The sequence below is a fragment of the Magnolia sinica genome, chromosome 1 (assembly GCF_029962835.1).
Source record: "Magnolia sinica isolate HGM2019 chromosome 1, MsV1, whole genome shotgun sequence".
NCBI lineage: Eukaryota > Viridiplantae > Streptophyta > Magnoliopsida > Magnoliales > Magnoliaceae > Magnolia > Magnolia sinica.
In genome coordinates, this window is record NC_080573.1 from 41678182 (window position 1) to 41691440 (window position 13259).

At 40.3% G+C, this 13259-nt stretch overlaps 1 protein-coding gene across 1 annotated transcript; it reads left to right on the plus strand.

Annotated features, from left to right (window-relative positions):
- The first annotated feature begins 278 nt into the window (after window positions 1-278).
- LOC131246845 (uncharacterized) lies at window positions 279-4318 on the plus strand. Its single transcript, XM_058247285.1, has 3 exons — window positions 279-439; window positions 1675-2036; window positions 2125-4318. The coding sequence occupies exons 2-3, from the start codon at window positions 1699-1701 to the stop codon at window positions 3995-3997; spliced, it is 2211 nt and encodes a 736-aa protein (XP_058103268.1). The 5' UTR covers window positions 279-439; window positions 1675-1698; the 3' UTR covers window positions 3998-4318.
- Window positions 4319-13259: the final 8941 nt, after the last annotated feature.

The window sequence follows — 13259 nt, forward strand, 5'->3', positions numbered from 1 at the left end:
CAGCGGTGATTCATCATTAAAAACTTTTTAGGGCCACGGAATTTTTGGATCGGGCTGATATTTGTCTGGCATCGAATAAGTTTCTAACGGGGAGCATTCAATTACCATTGTTTCCTGTGGTGTGGCACACCTGAGATATTAATCTCCTGAAATTTTTCGATCACGCCCAAAAATGAGCTGACGAAACAGATGGACAGAGTGGATATAAGACAGATAAATAACTGCGGGCCCTACAGTAACGGATCCACCAAAGCCGCGTCCTCCTTTTCCTTCCGTGACAACGATGACCCGCGTGACTATTTATCAACGCGGAGACTTCTAGTGGATTCGTAGGGCTGATAACACAACAAATAACCTATCGGAATCACATCATTCCAGACTTTTCTTCCCAAATACCGTCTCTGCTCCATCCCAAAGGGTTCTATCTCCACGATCAAAGGTACGGACGTTTCTTTCTCTTTTTCCCCCTTCTTTCTTTCGTCATACTGTTTCATGATCCCTCCTACTTTGTTCTAGATGAGTTCCTTCGTACTGACATGGGCCAAATGATATGATGCTAAGGCAGTATAAAAATAACTATAACGGATGATCTTGAGCCATCCCAGCGACGACTTCCGAAACCCCTCTCACCATTTAATTTCACGGAACTGTCAGTTTGGGGAGTTTTCCACTGTTTTTAACCATCCTCTGTTCTAAGGAAAATTGGAAGTAGATCTGAGATCTGATTTCTCCCATTCTATATCTGAATCGCATTGCATATCCTTTCTCCAAGGACATGTATATTGAATCCTTGTTTCTTCAATTTGTACAAGTGGCCTCATGGATGGATCTGGCTTTAAAGTCTCAATTGGATGATCATGACCCCTTGATTGGTAATCCTGAGGGTCAAGCCAAGGTCCTAAGACGTGATAGGTACTCGAAAACCTTATCAAATTCAGGTTCGGGTCATCAGAAGATGGTACCTGAACATGAAATAGGTCCTGATAGGACTCTAATCCTACCTCCATTGAATTATCTTCTTCATAAGATATCTGACCCTCTTCTTAATGCGGACCATTGGCAAAGTTTTGCATATGGAGTCTACTGGTTTGAACAATTAAAATCATTCAATAGAAGTGATTGTGGCAGTAAAGCCTACTCATGATGACCCACCATATTACTGAAAGGTGCGTCGAACCTGCATGTTTTGTTTGATAGAGAATCATCTAATGCTTTCATTTGGAGGGTTTTGCGAGGAGAGGTTGTGTGGTAACCTGGAGCTCTCTGATTGTACTAGTGGGGACCATGGTTTGTGATTAAGACCCGTGATTTAGGCTAGCTATGATTGGACCGTGCTCCAAAAATCCTAACTTTTCAATATGTGACCTGTGAGTGTGAGTAGACAATAATGAAAAAAGAATGCAGTAAGCACCCTACTCAATAGTGAAACAGCTAAACGTTGGATTGATAGGATTTTCTAATTTGGGCAAATTATAGGGCATGTTTCTTCAGCAGATAGGCCCATGAGGTCCTTGTTCTTGAAAACCAAATCCTGCTCCTTGGTTTTTCAAATAAGTACATCAGGAGACATATAATTACAATGGAACCAAGTTTAGGTCAGAAGTAAACAAATAAGTAGACAAGAATTTGCCTCTTATCTTTTCTAACAACATTCTTCTTGTTATTAATTTTCAGTTCATTACAACACACATCCAAATAATGAATACGAATAAGGTGCCAATGCTCTGTAGATTTGGGGGCAACTTCATTTGGGAATCAGATAAGGTTTATTACAAGGGAGGCACTAACCACATTGTTTATGTTGATCGAGCAATCAATTACCATAATCTTTTATCCAAAGTGTGCGGGATTTGCAAGTTGACCGACATTAGTAACATCAAGTACAAATATCCCGGTCTAGATTTGGATTCACTTGTGTCAATTGAGAATGATGACGACGTAACTAATATGATGGAAGCATTTCCTCAAAGCAGCAAGCCTATTCAGCTCTTTCTCTCTGGTGATCAAAACCTTTCAATACCCATTGCAGTTCCCAGGTACTTGAAATACAAATTTGTTTGTGTTTGCAGTTATGTGGTTCACTGATTCTCTCTCTCTTGTTTCTAACCATCTCTATTTCTTAAGTTTTCTGATGCAGAATGCCGATAATGGAAATGATCAAGCATCTTTGCAGGATTTACATGAAAGTAATGGAACGCTTGCACCTTCCTCACATAATACTAATACCAGTGACAATGATGTTCGGAGTGCACCAAATGACTCGTGTGAAATGAATCGTTTGTTGATGGATAATCGAGAATTACCTTGCGGAATGGTTGCTACTTCTGTAAATGAAATGCCGAAAATGATTTCAGTTTTAAAAGAAGGCCAAGAATATGTAGATGCAAATGTTTTACAAGAAGGCCAAGAATTTGTAGATGCAAATGCTTTCCACAAGTCTTTGAGGGAGTACGCCATACGATCACATTTTGAATACAGGCGAACCAGGTCAGGTGGTGGCCATTATCAGGCGAAATGTATTAATGGCGATTGCTCATGGCGCATACATGTGTGTAAGCTTCCTGACAATCATACATTCAAGATAAAATCCTTGAAGGGAAATCATACTTGTAATGTTATGAATAATTCAACAATGTCAAACACAACAACGCATCGACAAGCCAATAGGAAATGGATTGCTGCTTTGGTCAAGGATCGATTTCAGAATAATTTGCGCTGTAAACCCAAAGATATTGTTGATCAGATAAGTCAAGAATACAGGGTCAAAGTAAGTTATGATAAAGCTTGGAGGGGTATAGAATTGGCATTAAAAGAGAGGCACTTAGAACAATCCGTTTCAGCTCTTAGGACACTTTGTGAAGAAATACAAACAACAAATCCAGGAAGCACGGCAAATCTTAGCAGGTCATCAGACAACTCCTTGAGACTTTTTGTAGCTTATGAGGCTGCCATTCGTGGTTTCAAGCAAGCATGCCGACCAGTTGTGATGCTTGGTTTTAGGAAGATGGAAGGAAAATGCCGAGGTGTGTGGCTCTATGCCATGGCCATTGATGCAGAAGAGTATTGGTTCCCAGTATCATGTGCATTTGTTGAATCAAAGAACGTAAGTAGTTGGAAATGGTTCTGTGATGAGTTGGCTCAAGTCCTGGGATTCATACCTAAATTAACATTTATATCAAATAGACAGGAAGGGATTCTTGAAGTGGTTAGTGGTATCTTTCCACATGCATGTCATCGATACTATCAGAAAGAGCTGGTTGAAGAAATTCAGCAGAAGTTCAGACATTGGGATTTGGTTCGACTTTTTGAGAATGCAGTTGACACAGGGGTTTGTTATGAATTTGACGCTTCCATGCGTGAAATTCATGACAAATATAAAGAAGCAGGGATTTTTGTAAAGGATATTAATCCTAAGCACTGGGCCACTTCTCACTTTGAAGAGAAGCTTTATGTTGCAGAGGATGTTTATTTAGAATTCATAGGTAAATGGCGGGATAAGTTAGAGGAATGGAGAGACCTGCCTATCACTTCAGTGTTGGAAAACTTGCATCTATATATGATAGAGATATTTGATGAAAGGTTTAAGAAAAGTTCAGATTGGGAGACAATATTGGTTCCTAGAGTTGAAGCTCTTATTTCAATATTAGAGATGCCAAAAGGAAATTATTCTGTGTCGTATGGTGCAGCAGATTTTGAGGTTCTCGACAAAGATGATGCAGATGCAAATTCATTGAAGGTGGATCTTGAACGGCAAACATGTTCATGTCGTTTGTGGCAAATGAAGGGGTACCCTTGCCCTCATGCTATCGCGGCTATCCGATACAACAGACGTAATGTGTATGACTACGTTGATGTGCACTACACGGTTGCCAAATACCGGCATACATATTCAGAGCATATTGATCCATTGCATTTGCCCAACACAAGCCTAAGCCTATCGAAGAAGAGAAAACAGGTAGAGTTAAACGAGGTGTCTCTGACTGATCAGTTACAATGAGGATAGTGATGATGATGATGGCGATGAAAATGTTGCTTTTGCACCTGATGCATGTAGGGGATGTCAGGTATTGCTGATGATTCTGGTCTCTTGATGGATATACAGCTGTCTTAGGCTTCATTTGGTGTGCATCATAGCATTATGCGGAGAGAGTAATCTCAATATTGTTGTACTACGATGATCATTACTAATGCATATTTAGCATTTGGCAGTGACAATTAATATTGGTGTGGAGATGCTTGCATAGTGTTGTTATTTCGTGTTTGGATGACACAAATTGCCATGTCATAAATTAATGATGATCTATGTAAATTATTTTTTTATTTTATTTTTTTAATAATTAAATTACTTATATGCTAAGAATTTATTAATGAAAACTTACAAATCTATTTAATAATATTGATAAAAAGGTGCCCTTAATTAAAGAGTTAAAAAATCAGCTGCTATAGATCATCTGACCATGTGATTTTTAGGCTCTCATACATGCATTATGTTGTCCACAATTTGGATGGTTAGGATTGGCCTAAACTTATTAAATAATCATTTGATCAATGGCATTTAATATGGACTGTCCAAGGGGCGGTTGAAGTGGGCAGCCCGCCCAGCCCTTCTAGTGTATAGGACTTGCCCCTACAAATGGAGGACTTGTGAAGTGACCTCTTTTTTGCTGAAAAGGCCGGTAGCAATGCATGCGAGGAACAGACCTCTTTGCTGAAAAGGCAGGTAGCAATGTAGCGTACGGCCAGCTTATTCTACGGTTCTCATCATCGCAAAATTCATCAGGCGGTTTCCCTCTTTTTCTCTCTTCAGATCTTCTGCCATGTTTTTAGAATTAGCTCATTTTACAATGACTAACGGTGGGGACTGACCATGAAATTGGCAGGTCCGAAAAATTAGGCCTATCCAGCCATCATGTGGGCCACCATGTGAATTGGAGGTTTTTGGATGGCTGTTTGCTTTTTTCTATGATAGGTCCCATCATGTTGTTTTTACACAAATTGCTCATCAATTGAGCCTTACCATAACATTAGGATTAATAAATAAATAAATAAAAACTATGCTTATACAATTATCAGGTGGACCTGACTAAAATAATGGACAATTATCCAAAAACCTCCTAACTCGCAGAGGTGGTCCACATGGTCGGATTAGTCTGATTTTTTATATTTTTTTTTCAGCATCCTACATTCATGGTTAGGTGACCTTTTGAATATGTTAGATGCCACGGATACATAGTGTTGGGTCCAGCATGATTGATGTGGGGTAGAGGATCCCATCTCATATCACCTCGTTTTCACTGTGTTTTTCTCAGAACCCAGCCATGCACATGGAGCAGAGTTTTTGTTTCGCCCAAAAGGGTGAAAAACAGTATTGTTTAAATATTCTTAGCTATTTGCAAAGGCTGTTTGTTCGCCAAACGCAAAATAGCCTCCACCGTTAGTGCTATTATTAAGTGAATATTGCTATGATGCATACCCAACGGGCCCTTAATTTGGAGAAATGGTATGATCCTCGGCTCAATAATCTAAAGAAATTTCTATGATAATTGGCCCTTGTTTTGATTATGATATCCTTGGCAAAGATTTTGCAACTCCACATTTCAGGAAAAAAAAAAAAAAAACAGTAGAGGGCCCATTCAGATGGTTTTTACAAAATTGATTTTCCAAATCAGATGGTTTTTACAAAATTGATTTTCCTACAATTTGTTTATCGTCCAATTGTTGTGGGCTTTTTAGTATATATTTCATAAAGGAGACATCAGACGGAGTACACGCACAATACCAAACTGAGATTTGGCTTAAAATAATGTTTAAGCAAGAAACGCCCCCCTTTTGAGGGTATGTTGAAATCGCCCCAGCATTGTTTCAGTTCAACCTTATAAGGACTAAAGGTTGGATGACTAGGATCTCTCAATCCAGGAAAACCTGAGATGTGATCCATCTATGGCGTTGTCCATCCTTTCAACAGTCTAGATTACTGAGCTATTGGCCTACTCAGAGGAAATGAAGACCTGGGATATTATACATGTGGTTGGGTTGAATAGAATGTTGGGTTCTTTCTTAATACGTGATAGTTGTCACCTTGAAGCCATCTCCATCTGTGTCCGTATTATCTGCTCTCCATTTGGAAACGGTAGCCATCCCCGTATGAACCACTTTGATACAGCTATTCAAACCATTCTGTCAATGGTTAGTACAACCCGAGTGTCAACGGGATTAGAGCCCATGTGGCAGAATGGATGGATCATCTGGTCTGTCCATTTGTACGAGTACTGCGTCAATTGGGCAATCCCATTTGTCCAACGAGCAATTTTAAAATGGATATTCTAAAAGGAAAACACTTCAACAAGCTCACGTTCAAGAAGAAAAATCAACTATAATAATTGTCATCTTTCATGGTTTTGTTCAGCCATCCATCTTTGGTGAGTTGGAAAGGATGGATGGCCTAGATTCTTTGGCCATGCAATATGCTAATAAATATCCTTTGTTGACTCTTTGACAAATGAATGAAAATAAGTATCATAAAAATTGTTAGTGTACAAGTATAATTAGAGATTAATAAGTGTATACGTGTGATTATAATACAATTAAAGTGTTTGATTCTAATTTCCCCAAAAAATATATACATACTCATCTCAGCTGTACACATGCCAGGGGTATATTAATTTGAATTGGTACCGTCTCAATTGGAGGTTTTCCTTGCGAGTCCATGTAGAATAAGCCACCAACGTTGCTAGTGGGGCCCACCATAGCTTGCACATTGCACCCGACCCATCCATCAAGGTTGTCCCAACACGAAAGTTAGGAGCCACAAAAATAAGATCACTCCGACAATCATGTGGGCTACCATGTGAATTTAAAAGTTTTTAGGTATTGTAAATTATTTTATGCAAGGTGACTCATCCATAGGTCAATTTTTGAGGCATCCTATCATCATGGTGGGACCTAGTGAGTAAGGTACTTTTTACGCTCTTGAGTTTATTCTACGGTTACTTCTTCTCATGTTCTGTGAATAGCCGGGACATTGAGAAATATCCAGAAAGGCATTTCGAGAAACGATTTGATTCTATCTTTATTCATTCGGTTCGAAGAAAGGAAGGATCCTAGAGACTTGCTTTCTTTTAGTTGTTGAATCTTTGTTTGATTGATCAATGTGTGATATTCTACAAAAGAAGCAACCTCTTAGGTGGATGGCCTATGGTTCAAAATTAACAATAATCCATCATCTTAAACCTGTTGTAAAACAGACGTCTTAAATCTTGGTTCACCGCGCTGCTCGACCAGTCGAGGGACTAGCTCGACTAGTCGAAGGTCCCTTCGACTGGTCGAAGCCCGTTCGACTCAAAGTCCAGCAGTGATGTATTCGGAGTTCCGAGGTGCTCGACTAGTTGAGGAACTAGCTCGACTAGTTGAAGGTCTCTTCGACTGGTCGAAGTCCTCATTCGACTAGTCGAGGGTTACGTAGATGGTGCATGGATTCTGTGTGGACTGTATAAATTTGAAGTGGTTTCAAAGAAGTGCGTAAATGGAGTTTCCTAAACTATAAATAGGGGTCCCTAGGGTTTTTGTAAGAAATGCTAAGGCTTTTTAAAGGGATTCCAAGGGTTCCTAAAAGAGTTTTAGGGTTTCCAAAGGGTGTAGCAAGGGTGAGATACGAGGTTGTTTGAATCAGGTAAGTCCTTTCTCTTTGTAATTTCTATTTTTATAGTGGAATTATGTCGCTTTGTACCGTGGTTTTTTTCCAAAAGAGTTTTCCACGTTAAATCTTTATGTTCTCTTGTGTTTGCTGGGTGCCATTGGATTGTTATCCTAGATCTAGATCTGTGTGATTTCGCAGCACAAATCCCCAACAAGTGGTATCAGAGCTATCGTTGAAGCACAAATCTGAATCTACAGGATTAACATCAATGGGAAGCACTAGGTATGAGATTGAGAAGTACTCAGGAAAAAATAATTTTGAGTTATGGAAGATCAAGATGATCAATTCCTTAATGAAGTAAGGCGAAGATGGTGCTCTTGAGGAAGGAAAGTCTACTATGACTGATGATGATTGGAATATTCTTAATAAGAAGGCCTTATCATCGATCCGTTTATGTCTCATGGATGAGGTTCTCTACAATGTCATGAGGGAGAAAACTGCAGCTAAGTTGTGGGTGAAGTTAGAGGATGTCTATGCAAAAAAAATTCTCTAAAAATCGCCTACACTTGAAGCGGCAGTGGTATATCTTCAAGATGGCAGAGGGTGGAGATCTGGAGGTTCACGTTGGTAACTTTAATAAATTGGTTTGTAAATTGCCAGATATGAAGGAAGTGATGAAAGATGAGGAACAAGCATGTATGTTGTTGAATTCTCTTCCGGCATCATATAAGTCATTTAAGGACACAATGTGTACCACGAATAAAACCCTGAGTGTCGACACCGTTATCTCAGCCCTTCAAGGGAAGGCTATGAGAAAGCTTAACGTCAACATGAGGATATCTTCTGATGCATTGTTTACAAGGGGTAAGAATTCTGAACAAGGTATAGGTTCTAGATCTAAATCCAAGGGCATGGGCAAATAAAATGTAAAGTTCTAGAACTGTGGGATGGAAGGACATGTGAATAAGGATTGTACAAATCATAAATCTAAGATAGAAGATTCTGAGGCTTCATACAAGGAGGCCAATGCTGCCACATCAGATGGATCAAGTGGATGTGATGGTGATGTTTTGTCTGTGTTTACAATCAGACACTTTTACGATAATCGTAAGGATGAGTGGATTCTAGACACAGGGGCATCTTTTCACATGACTCTTCATCGGAGTCGGTTTACTAGCTATAGGGAGTGCAATGGTGGATAAGTTTTTATAGGCAATGACATTGCTTGTAATGTTGTAGCTGTTGGTACTGTGCGTATCAAGATATTTGATGGGACAGAGCGTACCCTGACTGATGTGAGGCATGTTTCTGACATGAAGAAGAATCCGATTTCTCTTGGTGTACTTGAGGCAATAGGTAGCAAGTTCACAAGTATTAATGGTGCTCTTAAAGTATCTAAGAGGGCACGGGTAATCATGAAAGCGCAACGACTCGGTAACATGTACAGGTTGATCAGGAGTACTTCAAAAGGTGGAGCTACAGTGGCTGTAGCGGATTTCACCTCTGCACGTGTGTGGCATGTTGGGCATGGCATGAAGGCTGAGATGCGCGGACAGATATATAGAGTAGGTGGAGCAACAACCTGTGAGAAGAATCCCACGACATAATCACAGGATATCGGCGAGGTACATGGACAACTCCACTATCGCAGGGGATTCGTCCTCTATTCAGATGGTTCTAGGTAAGCCTGGTGCTGAGAAGTGGAAGGTGACTATGGGCGATGTGATGGATTCATTCTACCAGATCGACACATCGGAGCTGATGGAGCTTCTAGTGGACCGGGAAGCGGTTGAATGCAGGTGGATCTTTAGGAGGATACCGTATAGATATAGAGCGAAGTTGGTAGCGAAGGGTTATGCTCAAAGAGAAGGGATCGGCTTCTTAGAGATATTCACGCCGACAGTATAGAGGTGTCTATTAGATTCGTGATTGACGCTGGTTGGCCAATGTGATCTTGAGCTGGAAAAGATGGATGTGGAGTTTGCACTTCTGCACAAAAAATTGGAAGAGTAGATCTACATGAAGCAACCAGAGTGGTTTGAAGCTAAAGGGGCTCTGAAAAAAGTTTGCAGGAGGTTGTGGTACAACCTATCGCCTAGGCAATGGTTTGATTCCTTCATGGTGAGTCAGGAATTGTATACTAATGACATGTAGATCACCAATTATAACATGTCTGAAATTAATGTACTGAAGACTCGATTAAGTGGGACATTCGGGATGAAGGATCGGGGGGCTGAAAAGATGGTTCTCGACATTGAGACTGAAAGAGGAGTAGGCTTTGGTTATCTCAGGTAGAATACCTTATGTAGGTATTGATCAAGTATGTGATGGACCAGGCAAAGCTAGAGAGCTTTCCTTACACGTCTCTCCTCAAGTTTCCTCAGGATATGTCCCAAAACAAATAAGAAAAAGAAGGATATATCTCATGAGCCTTATTCGAATGCGGTTGGCAGTATATGCCATGGTCTGTATTAAACCGGTTATTTCACAGGCTATCAATGTTGTGAGCAAATACCCCGGCAAGCAATATTGGGTAGTGGTGAGATGGTAAGAAGACTAAGTCTTTACTTTTGGGAAGATAGGGACAAAGTTGGTTAGGTATGTGGATTCAGATTACGCAGGCAGTGTGAATTTCAGAAAGTTGACTTCAGGTTACCCGTTTGTACTAGCGGGTGAAGCAATTAGTTGGATGTCCATGTTATCCGACAGGTGCTTGAGGAAGGAGGCGTAACACTAGAAAAGATTTAAACCAGCGTGAATTCGGAAGACATGATCACAAGGTTGATACAACAGATGAAACTTACCATCACAAGCTTATACAAAAGTAGTCCATCAAAAGCCACATTGGGCAAAAAGTTCATTCTATGATATATTAAAATGGGATCAACTCAAAAGCCACATAGGTATAAATGATCCACGAGATGGTTGTTGTAAATAGATATCCTAAATCTTATACTTACCGCGTTGCTCGACTGGTCGAGGGACTAGCTCGACCAGTCAAGGGTCCACGCAATCGGTTGAGGCCCGCTCGACTCGAAGTCCAGTGTACTTTATTTTTAGAGGTCCGGGCTACTCGACTAGTCGAGGGTCAGGCTCGACCAATCGAGGGTGCCCTTCAACCAGTCGAGGCCCTGGCTCGACTAGTCGAGGGTTACGCAGATTCTGCGCGGACTGCGTAAATTTGAGGCGGTTTCAAAGAGGTGCATAAGTGGAGTTCCCTAAACTATAAATAGGGGTCCCTAGGGCTATTCTAGGGCATGCAAAGGCTTTCTAAAGGTATTCTAAGGGTTCCTAAAAGAATTTTAGAGTTTCTAAAGGGTGTAACAAGGGTGAGATTCGAGGTTGTTCGAATCGGGTAAGTCTTTTCTCTTTGTAATTTCTATTTTCATAGTGGAATTCTATCGCTTTGTGACGTGGTTTTTTCTCGAAAGAGTTTTCCACGTTAAATCTTTGTGTTCTCTTGTGTTTGCTTAGTGCTATTGGATTGCTATCCTAGATCTAGATCTGTATGATTCCGCAGCACAAATCCCCAACAAAATCATTAAAGCAATGGCCTTCAAATTCCCACTTTAAGACGGAACTATCAGCTTGGGTACTGTCCTTTTCACTTAAAAGACTCTTGACTCAAGGAATAAGTCTGCATTATTTAGGCCACTATTAGCTGTGGTGTTTTATTAATCTTCACCCTTCATTTAGCGGGTCTTATCATGTTTCGAAAATCACGTGAAAAAATTAAAGACAATTATAGTCATCCCTTCTTTTCACTTTCACACTTTACATTAACCACTAGTAATTTTTGTTCTATCCCCTATCTTGAAAATCCATTGATAAGACTATTGTCCTATCTCTGAGAACATTTACAAAGTGCAGTAATGACAACCAAACTTTCCCCTTCTAGCCTTTCAGTGCTCATTTGTTAGCAATTGTGTTAGAAGTTTTGTGCAATCAATGGTCATTCACAAACTCAATAGTATTTCCTGTTAGAAGTTATGACTACATGATGTGGTTTGTCACAGTTGGCCCAAATGCTAATTGGATGGTTTGGATCACTCAAGTATCTTGATATTTTATTCGTGGACTTTCCATAGTAGTAGAAACTATTTGATAAACAGTCCAGATCTCATCCATGTCTCACTGTGTAGATGCAGGACCAAATTGCAGATCACCACTCACAAAGAGCTATGTGGTGGCACCAACATGGATGGAGGCTCCCAGACATTGACCTATACGATGATCCTAGCCATTCAATTGGGTCTTTCTTTTCCACCCTTCACAGGAGAACCATTGGATTTTACTTATTCATTTATAACCATCTATCCTTAGTTCAAGTGTATGTATATGATATCCTTAGTTCCATTAGTACAATTGCCCTCGAGTTGGGCTACGTAGACTCAATGAATCTAGCACTAATGTCTCAATTCGATGATTATGGTGTAAACTATATGCAGAATTGCAAAGGAGATAAGCATCAAATATGGAGATTAGATAAACTAGACAACGTACCTTGTTAAGATGACATCATTGTAAGCATGATGCCGTAGTCTTCTGCACCTTACACCCTTAGAGAAGCACTTATATAATTTTAAAGGGTTGAAGAGTTTGAAACCCATCGAAACTCTTCTCCCTGTCGCTCCACACGAATTTGGTAATCCTAGTCCCACTATAATACTGTTTGTGTGTCATAGCACCACCACTTACATGATTTTACATGCATCACAACTGAGTGGAGTCATCTGGTACACCTGATCACATTATCCAACCATTAGGACAATCTAAACCGTTGATCAATAAGGCCCACCTTATAGAATTCTTACATATGCCCCTTGATTGCTGGTCCAATGTTCAAGCCAGGGTCCTAAGATGAGATGGGTACTAAAAGATTGGGTCAAATTCAGTTTCGGGTCATCAAAAGATGGTACCCGAACCCGAACCCGAACCCAAACCGGTCCCAATAGGATCCAAACACCTCTTGACATTCCTACTTGCTTTGAATTATCTTCTTAAAAGGGTAGGAGACTGTTTTCTCTATATGGATCACTGGCAAAGTTATCTATCTACAGTATGTTGATTTGACAGTTAAAATCATTCAATAAAAGTGATTCTTATTATAGAAGATGACCCACCAACTTAATGAAAGTTGGGTCCAACTGTATCTTTTTTCTTCATCTAGCATCGTACTATACTTGGAGAGTTTTGGACTGAGTGTATATGTGATAAACTGTAGCCCTCTGATTGTTCAAATGGCCCTAGGTTTCATGATTAAGACCCTTGACTTTGGCTAACTATGATTGGACCATGGCCCAAAAACTTTGGGATGGGGGCCCTAGGTGTAAGACCCGTATCCTAGACCCTACTGTTTTGTAGGCTTTCGCGATCCTCCCGGTCGAATTCTAGCAACCCACGACCTGTAACCGGTAATTGCACACCATCCTAATCCGAGTCCTGTATATCTGAGTCGTTTTGACTCGAGACTTGTACCCTAGCGACCGCGTCGTCGCTGCGGTTCCAACGTCGCGTCTCACGTGCTGATGCGATACCCTAGTTAGGAGTTGTGGGCTCGCATATTTTTTGAAGAAACATCGCACATTACAAATTTCGAGAGAATCTCTACAACTCATCACAT